The 20,293-nt window shown below is 48.2% G+C and overlaps 1 protein-coding gene across 1 annotated transcript in view; it reads left to right on the top strand.

The window, feature by feature from the left end:
* Positions 1 to 350: 350 nt before the first annotated feature.
* Positions 351 to 20,293, top strand: part of LOC145361621 (transcription factor Spi-B-like) — a 31,703-nt gene continuing 11,760 nt past the window's right edge. The window contains exons 1-2 of the mRNA XM_080217487.1: positions 351 to 431; positions 17,526 to 17,550. Coding sequence (XP_080073613.1) covers positions 409 to 431; positions 17,526 to 17,550 — 48 coding nt within the window. The 5' untranslated portion in view covers positions 351 to 408. The remainder of the gene's footprint in view (positions 432 to 17,525; positions 17,551 to 20,293) is intronic.

Raw genomic sequence — 20,293 nt, 5'->3', positions numbered from 1 at the left:
CCTGGGAAATTTACAGATTTCAGTGTAGTTTGCAGATCACAGATGAAATCTCCCTGCCAATCTTAACACAATTTGGGGAAACTCGGGTGAGATTACCATTGTGCCTTCCCAAAAAATAATTGCTTTATATCTCACGTTTCTCTTTTAATTATTCCTTAATTGTGGGGTCTGCATTACTTACGTTTTAAAAATAACACTTCTTATGCCCTCCCCAAACACACACACAGCTTGACTCCCAGAAATGCCGATTGTGCAATGCCTAGGGGATTTTTGCAATGAAATCACCAGGCTCCACCCACAAAGAGAAAAGCTGCAGGGATCTTTAAAAAGCTTGTAGCGACTCAAGACTGGGTTCAGAAAGGGAAGCGGGACTGGAGATCGAGCTGTGACAACTTTATTCCGACCAACATGCACACACTGGAAGCACCACAGTAAGTACTTGTAAACACAGCAGATAAATCTCAACAAAACCCCCGCCCCAACACTACTTAACTCACTGCAACATCCAAGTTGACCAAGACAGAAATCCTTAAGTTTGAAACTTTTTCTAAAGTTTGAAACTCCCTGTTTAAAACTTTGAAACTTTCTCTTAAAGTTCAGAATGCTTTCAATGCTCGGTTGAAAGGTGACAGGTTTAAGAAGTTAAACTGATTAACTGGATTGATTTGAAGCTACACAAAGCTAAGGAAAAATGATGACATTTTTTCAATCCTTAGACAGATGCATGCCTGCATTGCCTCAGTTTCTGAGCTGGAACCGTTTTAAGTAAACACTGGGGGCGACATGGTGGCACAGGAGTTTCAAACTTTGGAACAAGTTTCTAACTTTTAAACAGGGGGTTTCAAACTTTAGAAAAAGTTTCAAACTTTAGAGTTTCTGTCTTGGTCTGGTTAACTTGGATGTTTCAGTGGTTAGCGCTGCTGCCTCACGGTGTCAGGGACCTGGGTTCAATCCCCTGGCTTGTGTGTGTGGAGTTTGCATGTCCTCCCCGTGTTTGCGTGGGTTTGCTCTGGTTTCCTCCCACAGCCTGAAAGACGCACTAGTTAGGGTGCATTGACCCAAACTGGCGCCGGAGTGTGGCGATTAGGGGATTTTCACAGAAACTTCATTGCAGTGTGAATGTAAGCCTTACTTATGACTAATAAACTTCAAGATGTGCGGGTTAGGTGGATTGTCCATGCTAAATTGCTTCTCAGTGTTGGTGGGGGTGCTAGCTAGGGTAAATGTGTGGGGATAGCGCCTGGATGGGATTGTTGTCGGTGCAGACTCGATGGACTGAATGGCCTCCTTCTGCACTGCCAGGGTTCTATTTTTGTTCTATCGTCGTGTTTCCGTGTCACAAGTAGAATCTTTCTGCCGCGTTGTTTTTTTTTTGACGCTTAAGTTTATGATTAACAGAAGCCGATTCTCGATTTCTTTTAATTGTTCTCACCTTGGCGCCGCTGCGTGCAATTTTTGCGGAAATTTGCCTTACTGAAGGAAAAAAAACTCAGCAAGAAAGAATTGGAAAAGAATCTAAATGTGATCATTGACCATTCGGGCAAAGAATTGCCTGATGGTTAAGTTTGGTTTAAGGTTTTTAAAAAAAAAACCAAGCGTCACGCACACACACACACACACAGACGCACCATATCGGCATTTCTACACAAGAAAAATACATCAATTAATCGGTTATGTCAGAATATTGATGATTGAATACTTTAGAGGGCTGATGGGACTTGTGTTGGCGAATGTGACAACGGTTCTCTTCTGATAATGATCCATTAACAACAATGAACTGTTAGACTCCTTGCTGATGTTCGTTAAGGGGGAAATACTGGCTCTGGGGCACTGGAAGAGATTTCTAAGTGCTGTGCTGTTTTATTATCAATTCTGGCGATTATAAATAGACAGATATTTGCATATGTTTTTGTTTTTGGGGAGGTAGGTGTTTTGTAACCTGCCTTTGCAGTCAGAAAAATAAGCCGCGCTGCTTATCTTACCCTGACCGGGTAGGGTTTGGTTTGATTCTGTCCGTTAGTGTCCCCTGCACTGCTCTGTAATGTCTGGGGGAAAAAGAGGCTAAAACATTCACACCAAGGAGAGGGGTGGACGCGGGAGGAGGAGGAGGAGGGGGGGGTGGTGGTGGTGGGTGTTGAAGCTCCCCCTCATGGGTAAATTGGGGAATGCATTGCCTGGCAGAGCAGGAGGTCCCTGGTTCAATGCATGATCTCAAATGGGCACTTTTTAGGGGCTGCTGTAATTGGCTTCGCAGCGGGCACTGGTTGCTACCCATCACTGACAGCGATCCCTGCTGGGAGGTCGGTGCTGGGTGAGGGTGGCACTGGTCGGAAGGGTGGTGACAAGGGTATCGCCCATTCGGACATGCTTAGGAAGCTTTGGGCACCGTGGTAAGACGCTGCCTTAGAGTTGGTGAGGAGGGTGGGGAATGGGGGGAGTGAGGGGGAAGGTGGTGGCGGGAGGTGGGGGGTGGGGGGTGGTGGCGGTGGTGGGGAGGGCAGGAGGGTGCTCCGAGGCAAGCTGTTAACCAAAAACAGCTGAGGGAACGGCTTTGAGCAAGCTGTTCCCATTTTAAAATTGTTGACATTTATTTATCAGTGTCAGAAGTCAGCTTACATTAACACTGCGATGGAGTTACTGTGAAAACCCCCTACTCGCCACACTCCTGTTTGGGTACAATTGAAGGAGAATTTAGCTGCTAACCAGCGCGTCCTTCAGAATGTGGGAGTAAACCGGGGCACCCGGAGGAAACCCACGCAGATACGGGGCGGGGGGGTGGGGTGGAGAACGTGCGGACTTTGCACAGACAGTGACCCAAGCCTGGGAATCGAACCTGGGTCCCTAGCACGGTGAGGCAGCAGCGCTAACCCATTGCACTGCCGTGCCACCCAATAAGACTCAAGTGAGCTGCCAACACTATGTCTCGGATGGGCGGCACGGTGTCACAGTGGGTTAGCACTGCTGCTTCACAGCTCCAGGGTCCTGAGTTCGCTTCCCGGCTCGGGTCACTGTCTGTGTGGAGTTTGCACATCCTCCTTGTGTCTGCGTGGGTTTCCTCCGGGTGCTCCGGTTTCCTCCCACAGTCCAAAGATGTGCGGGTTAGGTTGGTTGGCCATGTTAAGAAATTGCCCCTTAGTGTCCAGGGATGCATAGGTTAGAGGGTTGGTGGGTATAATAAGTAGAGATATGGAAGTAGGGCCTGGGTGGGGTGCATTGGGTTTGGTGCAGACTCGATGGGCCGAAGGGCCTCTTTCTGCACTACAGGTTTCTATGATGAGGGTTGTTCGTAAGCACCTGTGACAACCATAGCACATCCCAAAGCACTTAGCAGTGACTAAGTGAAGTATTTTTGACGTGTATTTACTTGGAGGAAACTCAGTCCACTTGTGACCAGCTAGATCTCACCAGTAGGAGCAGGATAATGACCAGATCATCAGTTCTTAGGTGTTGGTATGGAATGTGTACCCATGCTGCTACTTTCCCTCCAGCGCCAAAAGGTGTTGCCAGGTGAAACCTCTCTGAAAGCAAGTGGAGTTTCTACAGTACAAGCAGTGTGTCTAATTATAGTCCTTGTGCATTTTTTCATGGGTCAAACCTGTCTCATTTTCTCCTTGGCTCTGTTTAGAGGTGGTTTTCACGCAGTTTATTTTTTGCACCTTATATTTAGCAAATCTCCCTTGTCTCTGAGACTTTCTGCAGCCCTGCAACACCCGTCATGCTTCTAATTCAAGCCCAACTTGGGCATCTCTGATTCTAATCGCCCTGCCGTTGGCAGTCATGCCTTCAGCTGTGGGATTCTCACCCCCCAAACCCTGGGGGCGGCACGGTGGCGCAGTGGTCAGCACTGCTGCCTCACAGTGCCAGGGATCCTGGGTTCTGTTCCTAGCTTGGGTCACTGTCTGTACGGAGTTCTCCGCTTATCTGCATGGGTTTCCTCCTCGGGTGTCTCAGCAATAATGACCATGAAATGATGATTGATTGTTTGCAAAAACCCATGAGTGGGCACAATGGTTCGCACTGCTGCCTCACAACGTCAGGGTTCGATTCCCGGCTTGGGTCACTGCCTGTGCAGAGTTTGCATGTTCTCCCCGTGTCTGCGTGGGTTTCCGAAAGACCTGCTGGTTAGGTGCATCAACCAGTTTGCTCTCAGTGTACCCCACACAGGCGCTGGAGTGTGGCAACTAGGGGAATTTAACAGTAACTTCATTGCAGTGTTAATGTAAGCCTGCTTGTGACACTAATAAATAGACTTCTCCTCCTCTGCCTCGCCACCTCTCACTCTTTAAGATGCTCTAAAAATCCCTCGGACTGATCCTACCTGTCCCTGTAGCTCCTCGTGTAGCCAGTTGTCACATCTTGTTGAAAAAATGCCTGAGGATATTTTTACCATTTTTAAGACACTGTGTACGCGCCAATTGGTTGTTGTGGATCCTTTTACCACCCCCCCGCCACCTACACTACATCAATCTTCAGTCAGTAATAAGAAGAAAGATGTGTCAGTAAAGACGCACCCACACTTCTCTCACAACAATCCCTGAACTAACTGCGGCACAGGGATAATTGCACAATTGAATCAATTTTATTCCAGACAATTCCAGGGATTAACATCAGGGAGAACATTTCAAGAGACATGCAAAGCATTTCTTAATTGATGCACAAGGGTGGCACAGTGGTTTGCAGAGTGCCAGGGACCTGGGTTTGATTCCCGGCCTGGGTCACCATCTGTGTGGAGTTTGCACATTCTCCCTGTGTCTGCGTGGGTTTCTTCCGGGTGCTCCGGTTTCCTCCCACAGTCCAAAAGCAGTGCTGGTTAGGTGGATTGGCCATGATAAATTTTCCCTCTGTGTAACCGAACAGGCGGCGGAGTGTGGTGACTAGGGGATTTTCACAGTAACTTCATTGCAGTGTTAATGTCAGCCTACTTGTGACTAATAAATAAACTTTAACTTTGTTATTTCTTTTCAATACCTCAGTGTGGCTGAAATCCGAAATTTAGATAAGGTTGGGGTAATATTGTCCCCCTCGCCCATCCATAGTAGAATCATAGGATCCCTACAGTGAGAAGAAGACCATTCGGCCCATCAAGCCTGTGCCAACCACAGGCCATGTCCCACATATTTACCCTGCTAATCCCCCTGACACTAAAGGGCAATTTAGCATGGCCAGTCCATCTAACCTGCACATCTTTGGACTGTGGGAGGAAACCAGATCACCCGGAGGAAACCCATGCAGACATGGGGAGAATGTGCAAACTCCACACGGACAGTGACCCGAGGCTGGAATTCAACCTGGCTCCCTGGCGCTATGAGGCAGCAGTGCTAACCACTGTGCCACCGTGCCACCTCTACTGTATTGTATGTTGGTGCTCCAGTGGGACTGCCTCAAAGATTTTGATTGGCACTTGTCTCTTAATTATTGCCCAATTATTAGTCCAGTGCGTTTGCCATTAACTGGGATGAGATGGAGATCTTATTGCGTATGTAGGAAAATTAAACAAGAAGGATAGGCTCCAAATGGAAAGTGCAAATAAATAATTGGTATAATTTCCCTTATTGTAGTTTCTGTAGTGTTTGTCAAGTGATACATTGCCCATATTGTGCGGTCACCTGAATGGAAAATCACTTCTCTAATGCAGCAACGTTTTGAGTATTGCGTGTGATTGCAGACAGTACAAAGTTGCCTGCGTTAAACAGTCTGTGTTATGGTCTCCTTGTACAGCTGCTTCGTTTAGCCCTGCACTGTACATTTGCAGTGGACAATTCTGGGTAGCCCTATGACGGACTGCCTGCATTTTCCCAGCCTTAATTTTTCCCACCAAACACCATGGCAGGAATACCATCCATCCGAGCTTCAAAGGGACAATACCTTCTTGGATCACCTGTGGACAATAAACGCCCACTGGCATGTAGGAGCCCATCCCTGACTGCCTTTGAATTTAATATTTCAGAGGGAACTTAAGAGTCAACCACACTGCTGTGGCTCTGGAATCACACGTAGGCCAGACCGGGTAAGGACGGCAGATTTCCTTCCCTAAAGGATATGAGTGAACCAGATGGGTTTTTCCAACAATCGATGATGGTTTCGTGGTCACCATTACTGAGACACCGGAAAGGATTTTATGGCCTCACTTGGGGTGAGATCATAGAATCCTGCCCGTGGCCAATGAAGATTTCCGTTCCGGGTGCTCGGGTTTCGGCTAACTTCATATCCCAGATTTATTAAGTGAATCTGTCTGGGTGGCACGGTGGCACAGCGGTTTGCACTGCTGCCTCACAGCGCCAGGGACCCGTGTTCAGTTCCCGGCTTGGGTCACTTGTCTGTGCACGATCTCCCTGCGTCTGCGTGGGTTTCCTCCGGGTGCTCCGGTTTCCTCCCACAGTGCAAAGACGTGCTGGTTAGATACATTGGCCATGCTACCTTCTCCCTCAGTGCACCCGAACAGGCACCCAAGTGTGGTGACTAGGGGGATTTTCACAGTAACTTCATTGCAGTGTTAATGTAAGCCTTATTGATGACTGATAAATAAACGTTAATTGAATTGAAATGCCAGCAGCTGCTATGGTGGGATTTGAACCCATGTCGATGGAGCATTAGCCTGGGTCTCTCTTTATTACCACCACCCCAAAGGAGAAGTCTTTCTAATGGAAAATTGGGCCTATCCTGTGGGCAGTAACGAGACAGGTTGGTCCGAAATGCAAAGGTAGTCCTTGGTTTAAAGAAAGTTTTCTGCCTTTGATGGGAGTGTGCTGATTACAGCAAAAGGCAATGAAGCAAGGGAGACAAAACTCAAAGCAGGCACCAGACAGTTGAGTTAACAAAGCAACGAGGGTGACGCCAAAATACATAGTGCTCTTCACCTTTGACCTGCTTCACAGGGAAGTCACTGTGCTCCTCACATTGGTCGCCTCTCTCTGACCAAGTTGCAGGAATTGTCATGTGGGTAAATGCAGGGACTTAGGGTGGGTTGAATGTCCAGTGGCTGCTGTTTGATGGACATATGTCAGTCAAAACACTAGGAGGTACTCCTTCTCCTTCAAACATTGCCATAGGATTGATAATAGATCATAAAATCCCTACAGTGCAGAAGAGGCCATTTGACCCATCGAGCCTGCACTGACTCTCTTGTAGAGGCCCTTACCCCCTATCCCTGTAACCCCCCCCCCCAATCTGGCTAATCCCACTTAATCTGCACTTCTTTGGATAATGAGGGGCAATTTATTTTGGCCAATCCGCCTAATCTACACATCTTTGGACATTAAAGGGCAATTTAGCATGATCAATCCACATAACCTGCACATTTTTGGACTGTGGGAGGAAACCGGAGCACCTGGAGGAAACCCACACGGACACGGGGAGAATGTGCAGGCTCCACACAGACAGTGACCTGAGGCCGGAATTGAACCTGGGTACCTGATGCTGGGAGGCAGCGACGTTAACTACTGAGCCACTGTGCCGCCCTAATCGCCATGAAGATTAGTGATGACGTGAATTTCAGCAGAGTGAATTTTGGGCCAGAGTAGAGGGAGTTTAACTCCTGAGTCTGCAGCATTTGCTTATGAGTCTTAATGATCAGGGAGGTGCCAGGAATGGCAGTCAGTGGCATTTATTTGCTGGTAAGATTAGTGAATCATTATCAGCCCAGCCCCTGATGTGCTTAAGCACAGTGACTACTGGAATTAGTATGGACAGCATTGAGGACCAGCTAGGGTGAATAACTAGCAGCCTGCCACATGTGCTCAGACACCAAAGTTAACCATTCAAGTCCACTCAAGGAGTGACTATAGAACCGTAACCATCAAAACTGGTGTCTTCCAGGGAAGTTGGGGGGTGGGGGATTCTTTTTATCTTAAAATCCACAATATAAGAAAGCTCTGTGAGGAGTGCAACTTTCTTTGTACATTATTCAAGTGTAAAAAGTCATAGAGATATATAGCACGGAAACAGGCCCTTCAACCCAACTTCTCCATGCCGACCAAGTTTCATAAACGAAACTAGTTAAAATATTAAATAATAAAGTTATTTATTAGTCACAATTAAGGCTTACTGCAATGAAGTCACTGTGAAATTCCCCTTGTCCCCACACTCTGGCGCCTGTTCAGGTCACTGCACGCTAACCAGCACGTCTTTCAGACTGTGGGAGGAAACCGGAGCATCTGGAGGAAACCCACGCCGACACGGGGAGAATGTGCACAGACAGTGAGCCAAACCGGGAATCGAACCCGGGTCCCCGGCCCTGTGAGGCAGCAGTGCTCACCACTGTGCCACCATGGTGAAAGAAGCAACGAAGACACAAGGAGAAACTTTTCCACACAACGAGTGGTTAGGATGCGAAATGCACTGCCTGAGACTGTGGTGGAGGCAGGTTCAATTGAAGTGATGGCCTAGTGGTATTATTGCTAGCCTATTAATCCAGAAAGTCAGCTAATGTTCCCAGGGATTTGGGTTCGAATGCCGCCACGGCAGATGGTGGAATTTGAATTCAATGAAAAATATTTGGAATTAAGAATCTACTGATGAGCATGAATATTGTCAATTGTTGGATAAACCCATCTGGTTCACGAATGTTCTTTAGGGAAAGAAATCTACCATCCCTACCCACATGGGACAGACCATATGTCTTCCCACAAGGTGTGTGGGCTAGGTGGATTAGCAGGGTAAATATGTGGGGTTACGGGGAGAGGGCCTGTTGGTGCAGACGCAATGGGCTGAATGGCCCCCATCTGCACTGGAGGGATCCTACGATTCACATCGGAAAGATTTCTTGAGCCACATGGAAAAAGCCTCGCAGGTGACTCAGGGTCACGTTACATACATAGAGTTACACATTACAGAGTCGCAGCAATGTGTATGCCCTCCAAGGGATGGGCGACAAATGCTGGCCCAGCCAGCGACACCCGTTTCCCACGGATGAATTATAGTGAGATTCAAAAGGGAACCTGGAAAAGGAAGAACGTGCAGGGTCACGGGGAGAAGGCTGGGGAGTGGCTGTCTGTGAGTTGCTCAGTTGGATAGTCAGCGCAAAACAGCCTTCTCCTGTTCTGTGATATGGTGTGAAATTCTGTCGTGTTGAACATTCTGTCATTGCTAATCCCACGGGAAATTAGCCAATCTTTCTCCACCTTTCTAATTGGGATTCATGGTCACGGGAATTGTGGTGTGAATGGGTTCCCCCCCCAGCCCCTGCCATGTACAAGTACGTCTCCCACTCATGTAGGCCAGACTGGGTAAGGACGGCAGATTTCCTTCCCTAAAGGAAATTAGCGAACCAGGTGGGTTTTTCCGATAATAGTCATTCTTAATTCCAGTTGTTTTTTAATTGAATTCAAATTCTGCCACCTGCCATGGGCAGGATTCGAACCCGGGTCTCCAGGTAAGTTTGTGGATTAATAGTCTAGTGATAATGCCACTAGGCCATCACCTCAATTGAACCTGCCTCCACCGCACTCTCAGGCAGTGCGTTCCAGACCAATTACTCATTTCCCACCTCTGTCCTTCCTGTGGCCACTTTTGACTGAAATGGGCAATTTCATGCTGAGTTGCCAGATGCCTGTCCAATCAGGGACTGACCAAACTTGCGTCACAGATGACTCTGATAGAGAGAGACGAGGAAGAGGATCTCATTCTAAGCAGATATTTTTTTCCTTTGGGGAGGTGATGTACGCTTATCTTTGCGGTTAGTTCTAATTGGAGGCATTTTGTAATGTATAACTCTACGTATGTAACGTGACCCTGAGTCACCTGTGAGTCTTTCTCCATGTGGGTCGAGAAATTTTTGATGTGAATCAAAGGATCCCTCCAGTGCAGGAGGCCATTCAGCCCACCAACTCTGCACCGACTCCCCAACAAAGCATCTTACCCAGGCCCTCTTCCTCATATTTACCCTTGCTCATCCCCGCCCTAGCCCACACACCCTGTGGGAAGACATATGGTCTGTCTCGAGGGCGGGTTTTTAAATTTTCACTTTCTACATGACTTTCCTTCCCCTAATGGAGGAAGGAAGGAAAAAAAATTGGTTGACACAGCGGTTAGCACTGCTGTTTCCCAGCGCCAGGGACCCAGGTTTGATTCCCGGCTTGGGTCACTGTCTGTGTGCAGTCTGTGCCTCCTCCCCATGTCTGCGTGGGTTTTCCTCCAGGTGCTCCGGTTTCCTCCCACATTCTGAAAGACGTGCTGGTTAGGGTGCATTGACCCAAACGGGCGCCGGACTGTGGCGACTAGGGGAATCTCACAGTAACTTCATTGCAGTGTTAATGTAAGCCATACTTGATAAATAAATAAACTGTAAAAATGGCTTCCCTAATGAGAATGGTAGCTGTGCTTGGAATTGTAGGACTTGCATTTAATTAGCAGTGTGCAAATGACCTCAGAATATCAGAGCCATAAGAGTACAGAAGAGGCCCTTCAGCCCATCGACTGTGCACCAGTGAAACTACAATAAATGGACACTAATCCCACCTTCCAGCACTCGGCCCATTGCCTTGAATGAGGTGACATTTCAAGTGCTAATCCGTGTACTTTTTAAAGGTTGTGAGGTTTCCCGCCTCCCAGGCAGTGCATTCCAGATTCACAACAGCTTACCACCACCCCCCAGGCGAAAAGGTGTTCCTCAAATCCTCTCTAAACCTCCCGCCCCTCACTTTAAAATGATATCCCCCTCAGTATCTTTCAATTAAGGGGAATAGCTACTTCCCATCCATTCTGTCCACACATCGGACATAGGAGTAGAATTAGGCCATTCAGCCCATCGATTCTGCTCCTTCATTCAATCATGGCTGATATGGTTCTTATCTCCATTCTCCTGCCTTCTCCCCAACCTTTGACCTCCTTATTGAACAAGAACCTATCTACCTCTGTCTTAAAGACACTCAATGACCTATCCTCCACAGCCCTGTATGGCAATGAGTTCCACAGATTCACCACTGAAGAAGTTCCTCCTCATCTCTGTTTTAATGGATCGTCCCTTTAGTCTGAGGTTGTGCCCTCGAGTTCCAGTCTTTCCCGCTAACGGAAACATCCTCTCCACGTCCAACCAGGCCTCTCAGTATCCTGTAAGTTTCAATAAGATCCCCCCCTCATCCTTCTAAACTTCATCGAGTATAGACCCAGACTCCTCAACCACTCCTTATACGCCAAACTGTACGTTCCCTGGGATCATTCTTGTGAGTCTCCTCTGGGGCCCCCTCCAAGGCCAGCACGTCCTTCCTTAGGTAGGGGGTCCAAAACTGCTCACGATATTCCAAGTGGAGTCTGACCAGAGCCTTATTCTTTTTTTCAAAAATATGTTTTATTCATAAATACTCTGAAATAAACCACTACAGAAACGACATTTCCAATCATTGCAAACAGTGCAAAATACAGTCACATTTACAATTTTCTTAACTTCAATAGTTTACAATGCTCTGTTCCAAGACATTACAGACATTACAGTTCAGTTTTTCAACAGCTATGTGCGTTCCTCACATTTCACTGTGTGCTGTTTTTACAGATTAGCACACAGTTATGCAGGTCGAGTTGCAGACCCCTTGGTCTGCCTTGGTTGAAAGGCTTTAAACGGTGGCCTTTCCCCACTGTGCCTTTGTGGCGGCTGCCCCAAGCTTGAGAGCGTCCCTCAGCACGTAGTCCTGGACCTTGGAATGTGCCAGTCTGCAACACTCAGTCGAGGATAAATTTTTACACTGACAGATCAGCAAGTTTCGGACAGACCAAAGAGCGACCTTCACCGACTTGATGACCCTCCAGCTGCAGTTGATATCGGTCTCAGTGTGCGTCCCCGGAAACAGCCTGTAGAGCACAGAGTCCTGCATCACCCAGCTGCTGGGGATGAACCTCGACAAAACCACTGCATCTCACTCTAGACCTTCTTTGCAAAAGCACATTCCAGAAAGAGGTGTGCGACCATCTCATCGCCCCCGCAGCCGCTTCGAGGGTAGCGCGCGGTGGTGTTGAGACCTCGATCTGATGGGAAGAGCCCTCTCACCACCAACCAAGCCAGGGTCTTGGTGCTTGTTTGTGAGTTCTGGTGCTGAGGTGTTCTGCCAGATGACACTGGCAGTCTGCTCAGGGAACCATCCAACAGGATCCAATATCTACTTTTCCCTCAGGGCCTCGAGGACATCACACACTGGCCAGAGCCTTATTTTTGGTTTATATCCAATCCAACCCCATCCAAAGTCCAATTCAAAGTCTCAACAAGTTGAGACACTCCAGATCCAAGCTGACAAGACAGACTGGCCACTTCCTGTCGTGGGCTTGATCTACATGATCCAAGCTGATTGGAGCAAGCATTAGACATAAGAACATAAGAACTAGGAGCAGGAGTAGGCCATCTGGCCCCTTGAGCCTGCTCCGCCATTCAATAAGATCATGGCTGATCTTTTTGTGGACTCAGCTCCACTTACCCGCCCACTCACCATAACCCTTAATTCCTTTACTGTTCAAAAATCTTTCTATCCTTGCCTTTAAAACATTTAATGAGGTAGCCTCAACTGCTTCACTGGGCAGGGAATTCCACAGATTCCTTTGTGTGAAGAAGTTCCTCCTCAACTCAGTCCTAAATCTGATCCCTCTTATTTTGAGGCTATGCCCCCTAGTTCTAGTTTCACCCGCCAGTGGAGACAACTTCCCTGCTTCTATCTCATCTATTCCCTTCCTAATCTTATATGTTTCTCCCCTCATTCTTCTGAATTCCAATGAATATAGCCCCAGTCTACTCAGTCTCTCCTTATAAGCCAACCCTCTCAACTCCGCAATCAACCTAGTGAATCTCCTCTGCACCCCCTCCCATGCCAGTATATCCCTTCTCAAGTAAGGAGACCAGAACTGTACACAGTACTCCTCCAAGGCTTGATCTCATTTGCATCTTGGCCAAATGGCCTAGAAGTCATTTTTTTTAAAACTTGCTTCAAATAAAGCCTCAGTGTAACCTCATGACTTCAACCAAGTGCAAAACAGCAAAACTACACCAAAAAGGCTGAGCACGCCAGAGAGGCAATTGCTGATTTGCTAAATGTGACCGAGTTCCACATTCTCACCACCCCCTAAGTAAAGATGATTCTCCTAACCCCCTGATTGGCATTATCAAACTCTGTTGTATTTGGTCCGCGTCACAGCAGGGCATTTCACATGGAATATACAACAAGGATGCAGTGTTCAACTCACCCTGCCAGTCCGCTGTTTATATTCCAATTAGAATAGTCCCAAACACCTTCCAACTAACCCCATCAGCATATATTTTCATTCCTTTCTCCCTCGTATGTTTACCTGGTTCTCCGTGAATGGAGCTGTGATATTCACCGTGACAGTTCCTTGTGACAGTGATTCCCACACTCTCTCTAGATGATGAAGTTGATTCCCGGTTGGATTTGTCAATGTCTGCTTAATATTTAGGATTCCTGGCTTTTGTCTTCCCCGCAACTGGAAACATTACCTCTGTGTCCACCTCTGTTCTTTTTCGGGATGTGGGCATCGCATTTATTGCCCTCCCCTAGTTTCCCTTGAACTGGGTGACTTGCTAAGACATTTCAGAGGGTGTGTAAGAGTTGACCACATTTCTGTGGGTCAGGTCAATGAACCAGACAGGTTTTTACAACATTTGTCACGATCATCGTTAGACTTTTATTGCCAGATGTTTTTGAGTTGAATTTAAATTCCACCATCTGCTGTGGTGGGATTCGAACCCAGGTTCCAGAACATTAGCTGGGGTCCCCAGCGACATGACCACTGCGCCGCTGTCTCCTTTTTTGATTCCTTTTGTAGTCTTAAAGACCTCTATTAAGACCTCTTAATCTTAAAGACCTCTACTAAATTGGGTGGCACAGTGGTTAGCACTGCTGTCTCACAGCGCCAGGGACCCGGGTCACTGTCCATGTGAAGTTTGCACATTCTTCTGCGTGGGTCCAAAGATGTGCGGGTTAGGTTGATTGGCCAAGCTAAATTCTCCCTTAGTGTCAGGGGTACTTGGAGGGTAAATATGTGGGGTTACAGGGAAAGGATCTAAGATGTGGGGGTTAGGCGGGTTGGCCATGCTAAATTGCCCCTTAGTGTGAAGGGGACTAGCAGGGTGAATACTTGGGGTTACAGAAGATAGGACCTGGGTGGGATTGTGGTTGGTGCAGACTTGTTGGGCCGAATGGCCTCCTTTGGCACTGTAGGGATTCTATGATTCTATGATAGGACCTGGGTGGGGTTGTGGTCAGTGCAGGCTTGATGGGCCAAAGGGCCTCCTTCGGCACTGTAGGGATTCTATGATAAGTTACCTCACAGCCTTCTTCCTGGAGTAAAAAGACACAGCCTTTTCAATCACTTCTGACAGGTTTAATCTGAGAGGGCGATGGCACTAAGGCACATTGATGGAGTTCGGACACAGATCACTGATCTCATTGAATGCTGAAACAGGCTGGAGCGGGCACGTGACCTACAGCTGATCCTTTGTTGCTAAGAGCTTGTTTGGATGTGATCATTCACTGAGTCTGCACCGACAACAATCCCACTCGGGTCCCAGCCCCATAACCCCACAGATCTACCCTCCTAGTATCCCTGACAGTAAGGGGCAGTTCAACAGGGCCAATCCACCTAACGCATACATCTTTGGAGTGTGGGAGGAAACCGGAGCACCCGGAGGAAATCCACAGGGGAGAACGTGCAGACTCCACAGACAGGGACCCAAGCCGGGAATCGAACCCGGGTCTCGTGGTGCTGAGTAGCAGCAGTGCTAATTAACTAGCATTCCAGAAATCCTACTCCATGCCCAGTTGTGTGGATTGATTCCAATCCTTTTATCCCAAGTGCGTAATTCCGGTCATGTTCCCATTTATTTTTCTGAAGTAGGAGCCACTCCACAGAGCTGGGCTGGATGGAGTGAGCAGGGCTGTTGCTGTCAGCAGGGCGAGGTGAGGAACAGTTTGGAATCTCCACCATCTGCAACCTCGCACCTTCAGACATTCCCCAGCTCCGCCCCTGAGCTCCTTCACCCAGGAAGGAGATGGGATCGTGAGTGGTAACGGGAGTGGTTTTTGGCCCATTCGCCAAAGCCTCTCCGTCCTACAGTTTGGAGTTGAAGCCTAAACTGGCAAAGTCGTTATCTTTGAGAAATGAGGGAAGGGAATGAGATCAGATTTGACCTGGTGAGGCGAGGGAAGCTTGGGTTGTTTTCCCGACGGCAGGAGTAAGCTAAGCAATCACTGAATCCCGATGGGTGCAGAAGCAGGCCCTTCGGCCCATCGAGCCTGCACCGACAATCCCACTCAGGCCCTATCTCCATAACCCCATGTATTTACCTGCATGTAGTCTCCCCAACACTAAGGAGCAATTTACCATTGTGGCATATTGGACTAAATTGGACTGCTCTTTCAAAGAGACATCAGAAACTCAGTGGGCCAAATGGCCATCTTCTGTTGGATTCTTAGAATCACAGGATCATACTGTGCAGAAGGAGGCTATTTGGCCCATCTAGTCTGCACTGAGCCCCCAGGTTCTATCCCCATAACACCATGCATTTACCTTATCTAGTATCTTTGACACAAAGTGGCAAGATTATCATGACCAATCCACCTAACCTGTACAAATTTGGACACTAAGGGGCAATTTAGCGTGGCCAATCCCCCTAACCTACACATCTTTGGACACTAAGGGGCAATTTAGTATGGCCAATCCACCTAACCCACACATCTTTGGACACTAAGGGGCAATTTAGCATGGCCAATCCACCTAACCTGCACGTCTTTGGACACTAAGGGCCAATTTAGCATGGCCAATCCGCCTAACCCACACATCTTTGGACACTAAGGGGCAATTTAGCATGGCCAATCCACCTAACCTACGCATCTTTGGACACTAAGGGACAATTTAGTATGGCCAATCCACCTAATCTGTACATCTTTGGAATGTGGGAGGAAATCTCTGATTTTATATGTGTAAGCTTCCTCGACTCAGAGGGGTGGGATTTTCTGGCAGCCTCAAAAAAAACCGGAAAGTCCCTCCCGAGGTCAACGGACCTTCGCACAGTCTCTGTCACCCACCCTCCCTCCCCCCACCCCCGCTACAATTCCCCTGGTGGCTGGGACGGGGAAATTCCACCTTGGGTGTCTGGGTGTCATGCTAGGAGCTGTGTTCACTCAGGGAGACGATCTTGAATGGGGTTAGCCTGTACGTAAGAAGTCCAGCTACATCAGCTGGGAGTGGCAGCTGAATTTATTTCTGTTCTTCAAGGGACATTGACAAAGGAAGGCACAGAAGCCTGATCCCTGTGTGTGTGTGCGTTCTGCTTTACATTTCCCGACTGAAGCCATTCCCCGCGACACCAGTAGGCAATCATTGATCCGCAAATCTACTTTAAGGTTCTCCCCCTCCTAACAATCAAATTATTCAATTGTTTCAACACGTTGCTGTTTCTGAGAGCTTTGCGTGAACAAATTGACTGCAACAGTTCCCCCTCATGCCCTTATTCCCTGATGGAACTCACTTAATATGGGTGGCACAGTGGCACGGTGGTTAGCACTGCTGCCTCATAGCGCCAGGGACCCAGGTTTGATTCCTGGCCTGGGTCACTGTGGTTCATTCTTATTGAGGTTGAATGATTGGTGATTTATTTATTTATCTATTGGTGTCACAAGTAGGCTTACATTAACACTGCAATGAAGTTACTATGAAAATCCCCCCAGTTCCCGCACTCCAGCTTCTGGTTGGGTACACTGAGGGAGAATCTAGCATGGCCAATCCACCTAACCAGCACGTCTTTCGGACTGTAGGTGGAAGAGTCAATTATTAGAGGGCACAGGTTTAAGGTGCGAGGGGCAAGTTTTAAGAGATGTCCGAGGCAGATTCTTTACACAGAGAGTGGTGGGTGCCTGGAACTCGGTGCGGGGTGGGGTGGGGGGGTATCATAGAATCATAGAACCCTACAGTGCAGAAAGAGGCCCTTCGGCCCATCGGGTCTGCACCAAACACAAGTGGAACAGATACAATAGTGACTTTTAAGGGTCATCTTGACAAGTGCATGAATGAGATGGGAATAGAGGGATACGGTCCCCGAAATCGTAGGGGGTTTTAGTTAAGTCAGGCAGCATGATCGGTGCTGGCTTGGAGGGGCGAAGGGCCTGTTCCTGTGCTGTAATTTTCTTTGTTCTTTGAAACCCAGAGGAAGCCCACGCAGACACGGGGAGGGCGTGCAGACTCCACTCAGATAGCAGCCCGAGCCGGGAATCGAACCCAGGTCCCTAGCAGCAGTGCTAACCACTGTGCCGCTGTGCTAAATTCTCCCTCAGTTTACCCGAACTGGCGCCAGAGTGTGTGGTGATAGGGGATTTCCAAAGTCACTTCGTTGCAGTGTTAATGCAAATCTATTTGTGACATTAATAAATCAACTTAAAAAGACTCGAACTTTGGATTAGTCTATTTCAGAGGTGGAAACCTCCCAGAGTGCTGGTATCGGCCTCCCAGCAGGATCGCCTCACCTCTCAGTGGGTCTGAGCTGAAACCCTGTTATTATCGACCTCCTAACATTCTTTTATTTTGTTCCTTCCCTCCAGGATTGAAACGTCACAGATTTCTCTGGTAAGTACAAAGCCGCTTTAAGACGTTGGGCGTTATGTTTTTGTTGCGAGCTGCAGAAATGTTTACATATCTTTATTCTGAGATGATATGTTCAGACGTGCCAACCTTACCGTATCTTAGTAGAAATAAACCTTTTCTTTTTGAAAAAAAAATTCTTGCATTGGACGTGGGCGTACCAGCCAGCATTCGTTATCCATCCCTTGAACTTGAGGAGGCGGTGGTGTCGTGGTATTATCACTCAATTAGTAATCCAGACACCCAGGGTAATGCTCCGGGGACCTGGGTTCAAATCCCGCCAAGGCAGATGTTGAAATTTGAATTCAATAAGAATATGAAATTAAAAGTCAACTCAAGACCATGAAACCACCATCGTAACAGCCCATCTGGTTCACTAATGTCCCTTTGGGGAAGGAAATCTGCCGTCCTTACCTGGTCTGCCCTATTTATATATAATGACTTTGGACCCACAGTTGGGGCAGCACGGTGGCACAGTGGTTAGCACCGCTGCCTCACAGAGCTAGGGACCCGGGTTCGATTCCCGCCTTGGGTCACTGTCTGTATGGAGTTTGCACCTTCTCCCCGTGTCTGCGTGGGTTTTGTCCGGGTGCTCCGGTTTCCCCCCACACTCCAAAGATATGCGGGTTAGGTGCATTGGTCATGCTAGATTGCTCCTTGGTGTCTAAAGATGTATACATAAGATTCATTGGCCGTGTTAAAATGCCCTTTTTGGGTTGGGGTGGCGGGGGCAGCATGGTGGCACAATGGTTAGCACTGCTGCTTCATAGCGCCAGGAACCCGGGTTCGATTCCTGGCTTGGGCCCTGTCTGTGTGGAGCCTGTACGTTCACCCCATGCCTGCGTGGGTTTCCTCCGGGTGCTCCTGTTTCCTCCCACAGTCTGAAAGGCGCGCTGGTTGGGTGCATTGACCCGAACAAGTGCTGGAGTGTGGCGACCGGGAGATTTTCACAGTGGCTTCATTGCACTGTGATAAATAAATTAATATTAATAAATAATAACACACTAATAAATAAAGCAGTGTTGCCAGAGAGTCATAGAATCATTGAAGCCCTACAGTCCAGAAGGAGGCCATTGGGCCCTTCGAGCCTTCACCAACCACAATCCCACCCAGGCCCTACCCACATACCCCTACATATTTACCCACTGATCCCTCTAACCTATGCATCTCAGGTCACTAAGGGACAATTTTATCACGGCCAATCAACCTAACCCACACATCTTTGGACTATGGGAGAAAACCGGAGCACCCGGAGGAAACCCACGCAGACATGGGGAGAACGTGCAAACTTCTCACAGACAAATCGAACCCAGGTCACTGGAGCTGTGAAGCAGCAGTGCTAACCGCTGTGCTACCGTGCCGCCCTTCTGAATGGAGTCTGATTGGCGGGACCTTGAACCAACTTGACCAGCTCATGCCTTCTAGAGGGCCCAGCTCAGTCGGCACTGCCAGGCGGAGGGAGTAACAGCGCTGAAGCAGGTGCTAAGCATGGTTGGATAGGTTGCGATTTCCTATGAACTGACACCCGACAGCCCGTGGGATTGAGGCAATGGCCTGGGGAGGGGAGGCCACACTCTGTATTCAAATTATTTACACACTCCATTTGGTAATCTCCCCTCCCCCATGTGCATCCGTCCCGAGTGTGCTGGGGTGCCAGATAAAGAGTCTGAAGTGCCGCGCGCGCAAACATGAAGAGGAAACAGATGGGAGCTTGAGTTTTAACCTCATGGCCACCATCCACCTGAGTTACTGCAGGCGTTAATTTGTCAGAGCAGGCCACCAGAACCAACTCACCGATCTGTTTGTTGACACACATTTAGAATGAAACATTATACCAAAGCCTCTTGTGGAAATATTCAAATTTACTGGCCCCACGCCAGATTTACAGCTGAGCTGGGCTTTTGCAAATACATTTCAATTTATTTTTCTTTAAGCCAACATGCTTGCCTTAGTTCTCCGCTCCGCATTCCCAGAGGTGTCCGCACCAGTACGATTAACCAGATAACAAACTAAGACTACTTCTGCTCTCTCAGGTGGATACGAAAGGTCCCCGGACTGTTTTTTGAGAAGGTGGGGGAGCGGACACTTTCTCCCCCCTCTGCCCTGCATCCCCGATCAAAATTTAAAGTTTATTTATTACTATTGCCTTACCTTCGTAACATAAGAACTAGGAGCAGGAGTAGGACATCCAGCCCCTCGAGCCTGCTCCGCCATTCAATAAGATCATAGCTGATCTTTTCGTGGACCCAGTTCCGCTTACCCACCCGCTCACCCTTAATCCTTTATTGTTCAAAAACTTATCTATGTAAAAGCAAATTACTGCGGATGCTGGAGTCTGAAACCAAAAGAGAAAACGCTGGAAAATCCCAGCAGGTCTGGCAGCATCTGTAAGGAGAGAAAAGAGCTGACGTTTCGAGTCCAGGGGACCCTTTATCAAAAATCTATTGATCCTTGCCTTAAAATCATTCAACGAGGTAGCCTCAAGTTCTTCACCGGGCAGGGAATTCCACAGATTCGCAACCCTTTGTGTGAAGAATTTCCTCCTCAGCTCAGCCCTAAATCTGCTCCCCCTCCCCGAGAGCTAGGGGGCATGGCATTAGCACTGCAATGAAGTTACAGTGAAAATCCCCTAGTCGCCACACTCCGGTGCCGGTTCGGGTACACTGAGGGAGATTTTGACACGGCCAGTGCACCCTAACCAGCTTCTCGGACTGTGGGAAGAAACTGG

Source organism: Carcharhinus amblyrhynchos, chromosome 35 (genome assembly GCF_965287045.1).
Source record: "Carcharhinus amblyrhynchos chromosome 35, sCarAmb.v2.hapA, whole genome shotgun sequence".
Lineage (NCBI taxonomy): Eukaryota > Metazoa > Chordata > Chondrichthyes > Carcharhiniformes > Carcharhinidae > Carcharhinus > Carcharhinus amblyrhynchos.
The sequence above is the reverse complement of the archived record's forward strand: the minus strand, read 5'-3'. Positions and strand labels throughout refer to the sequence as shown.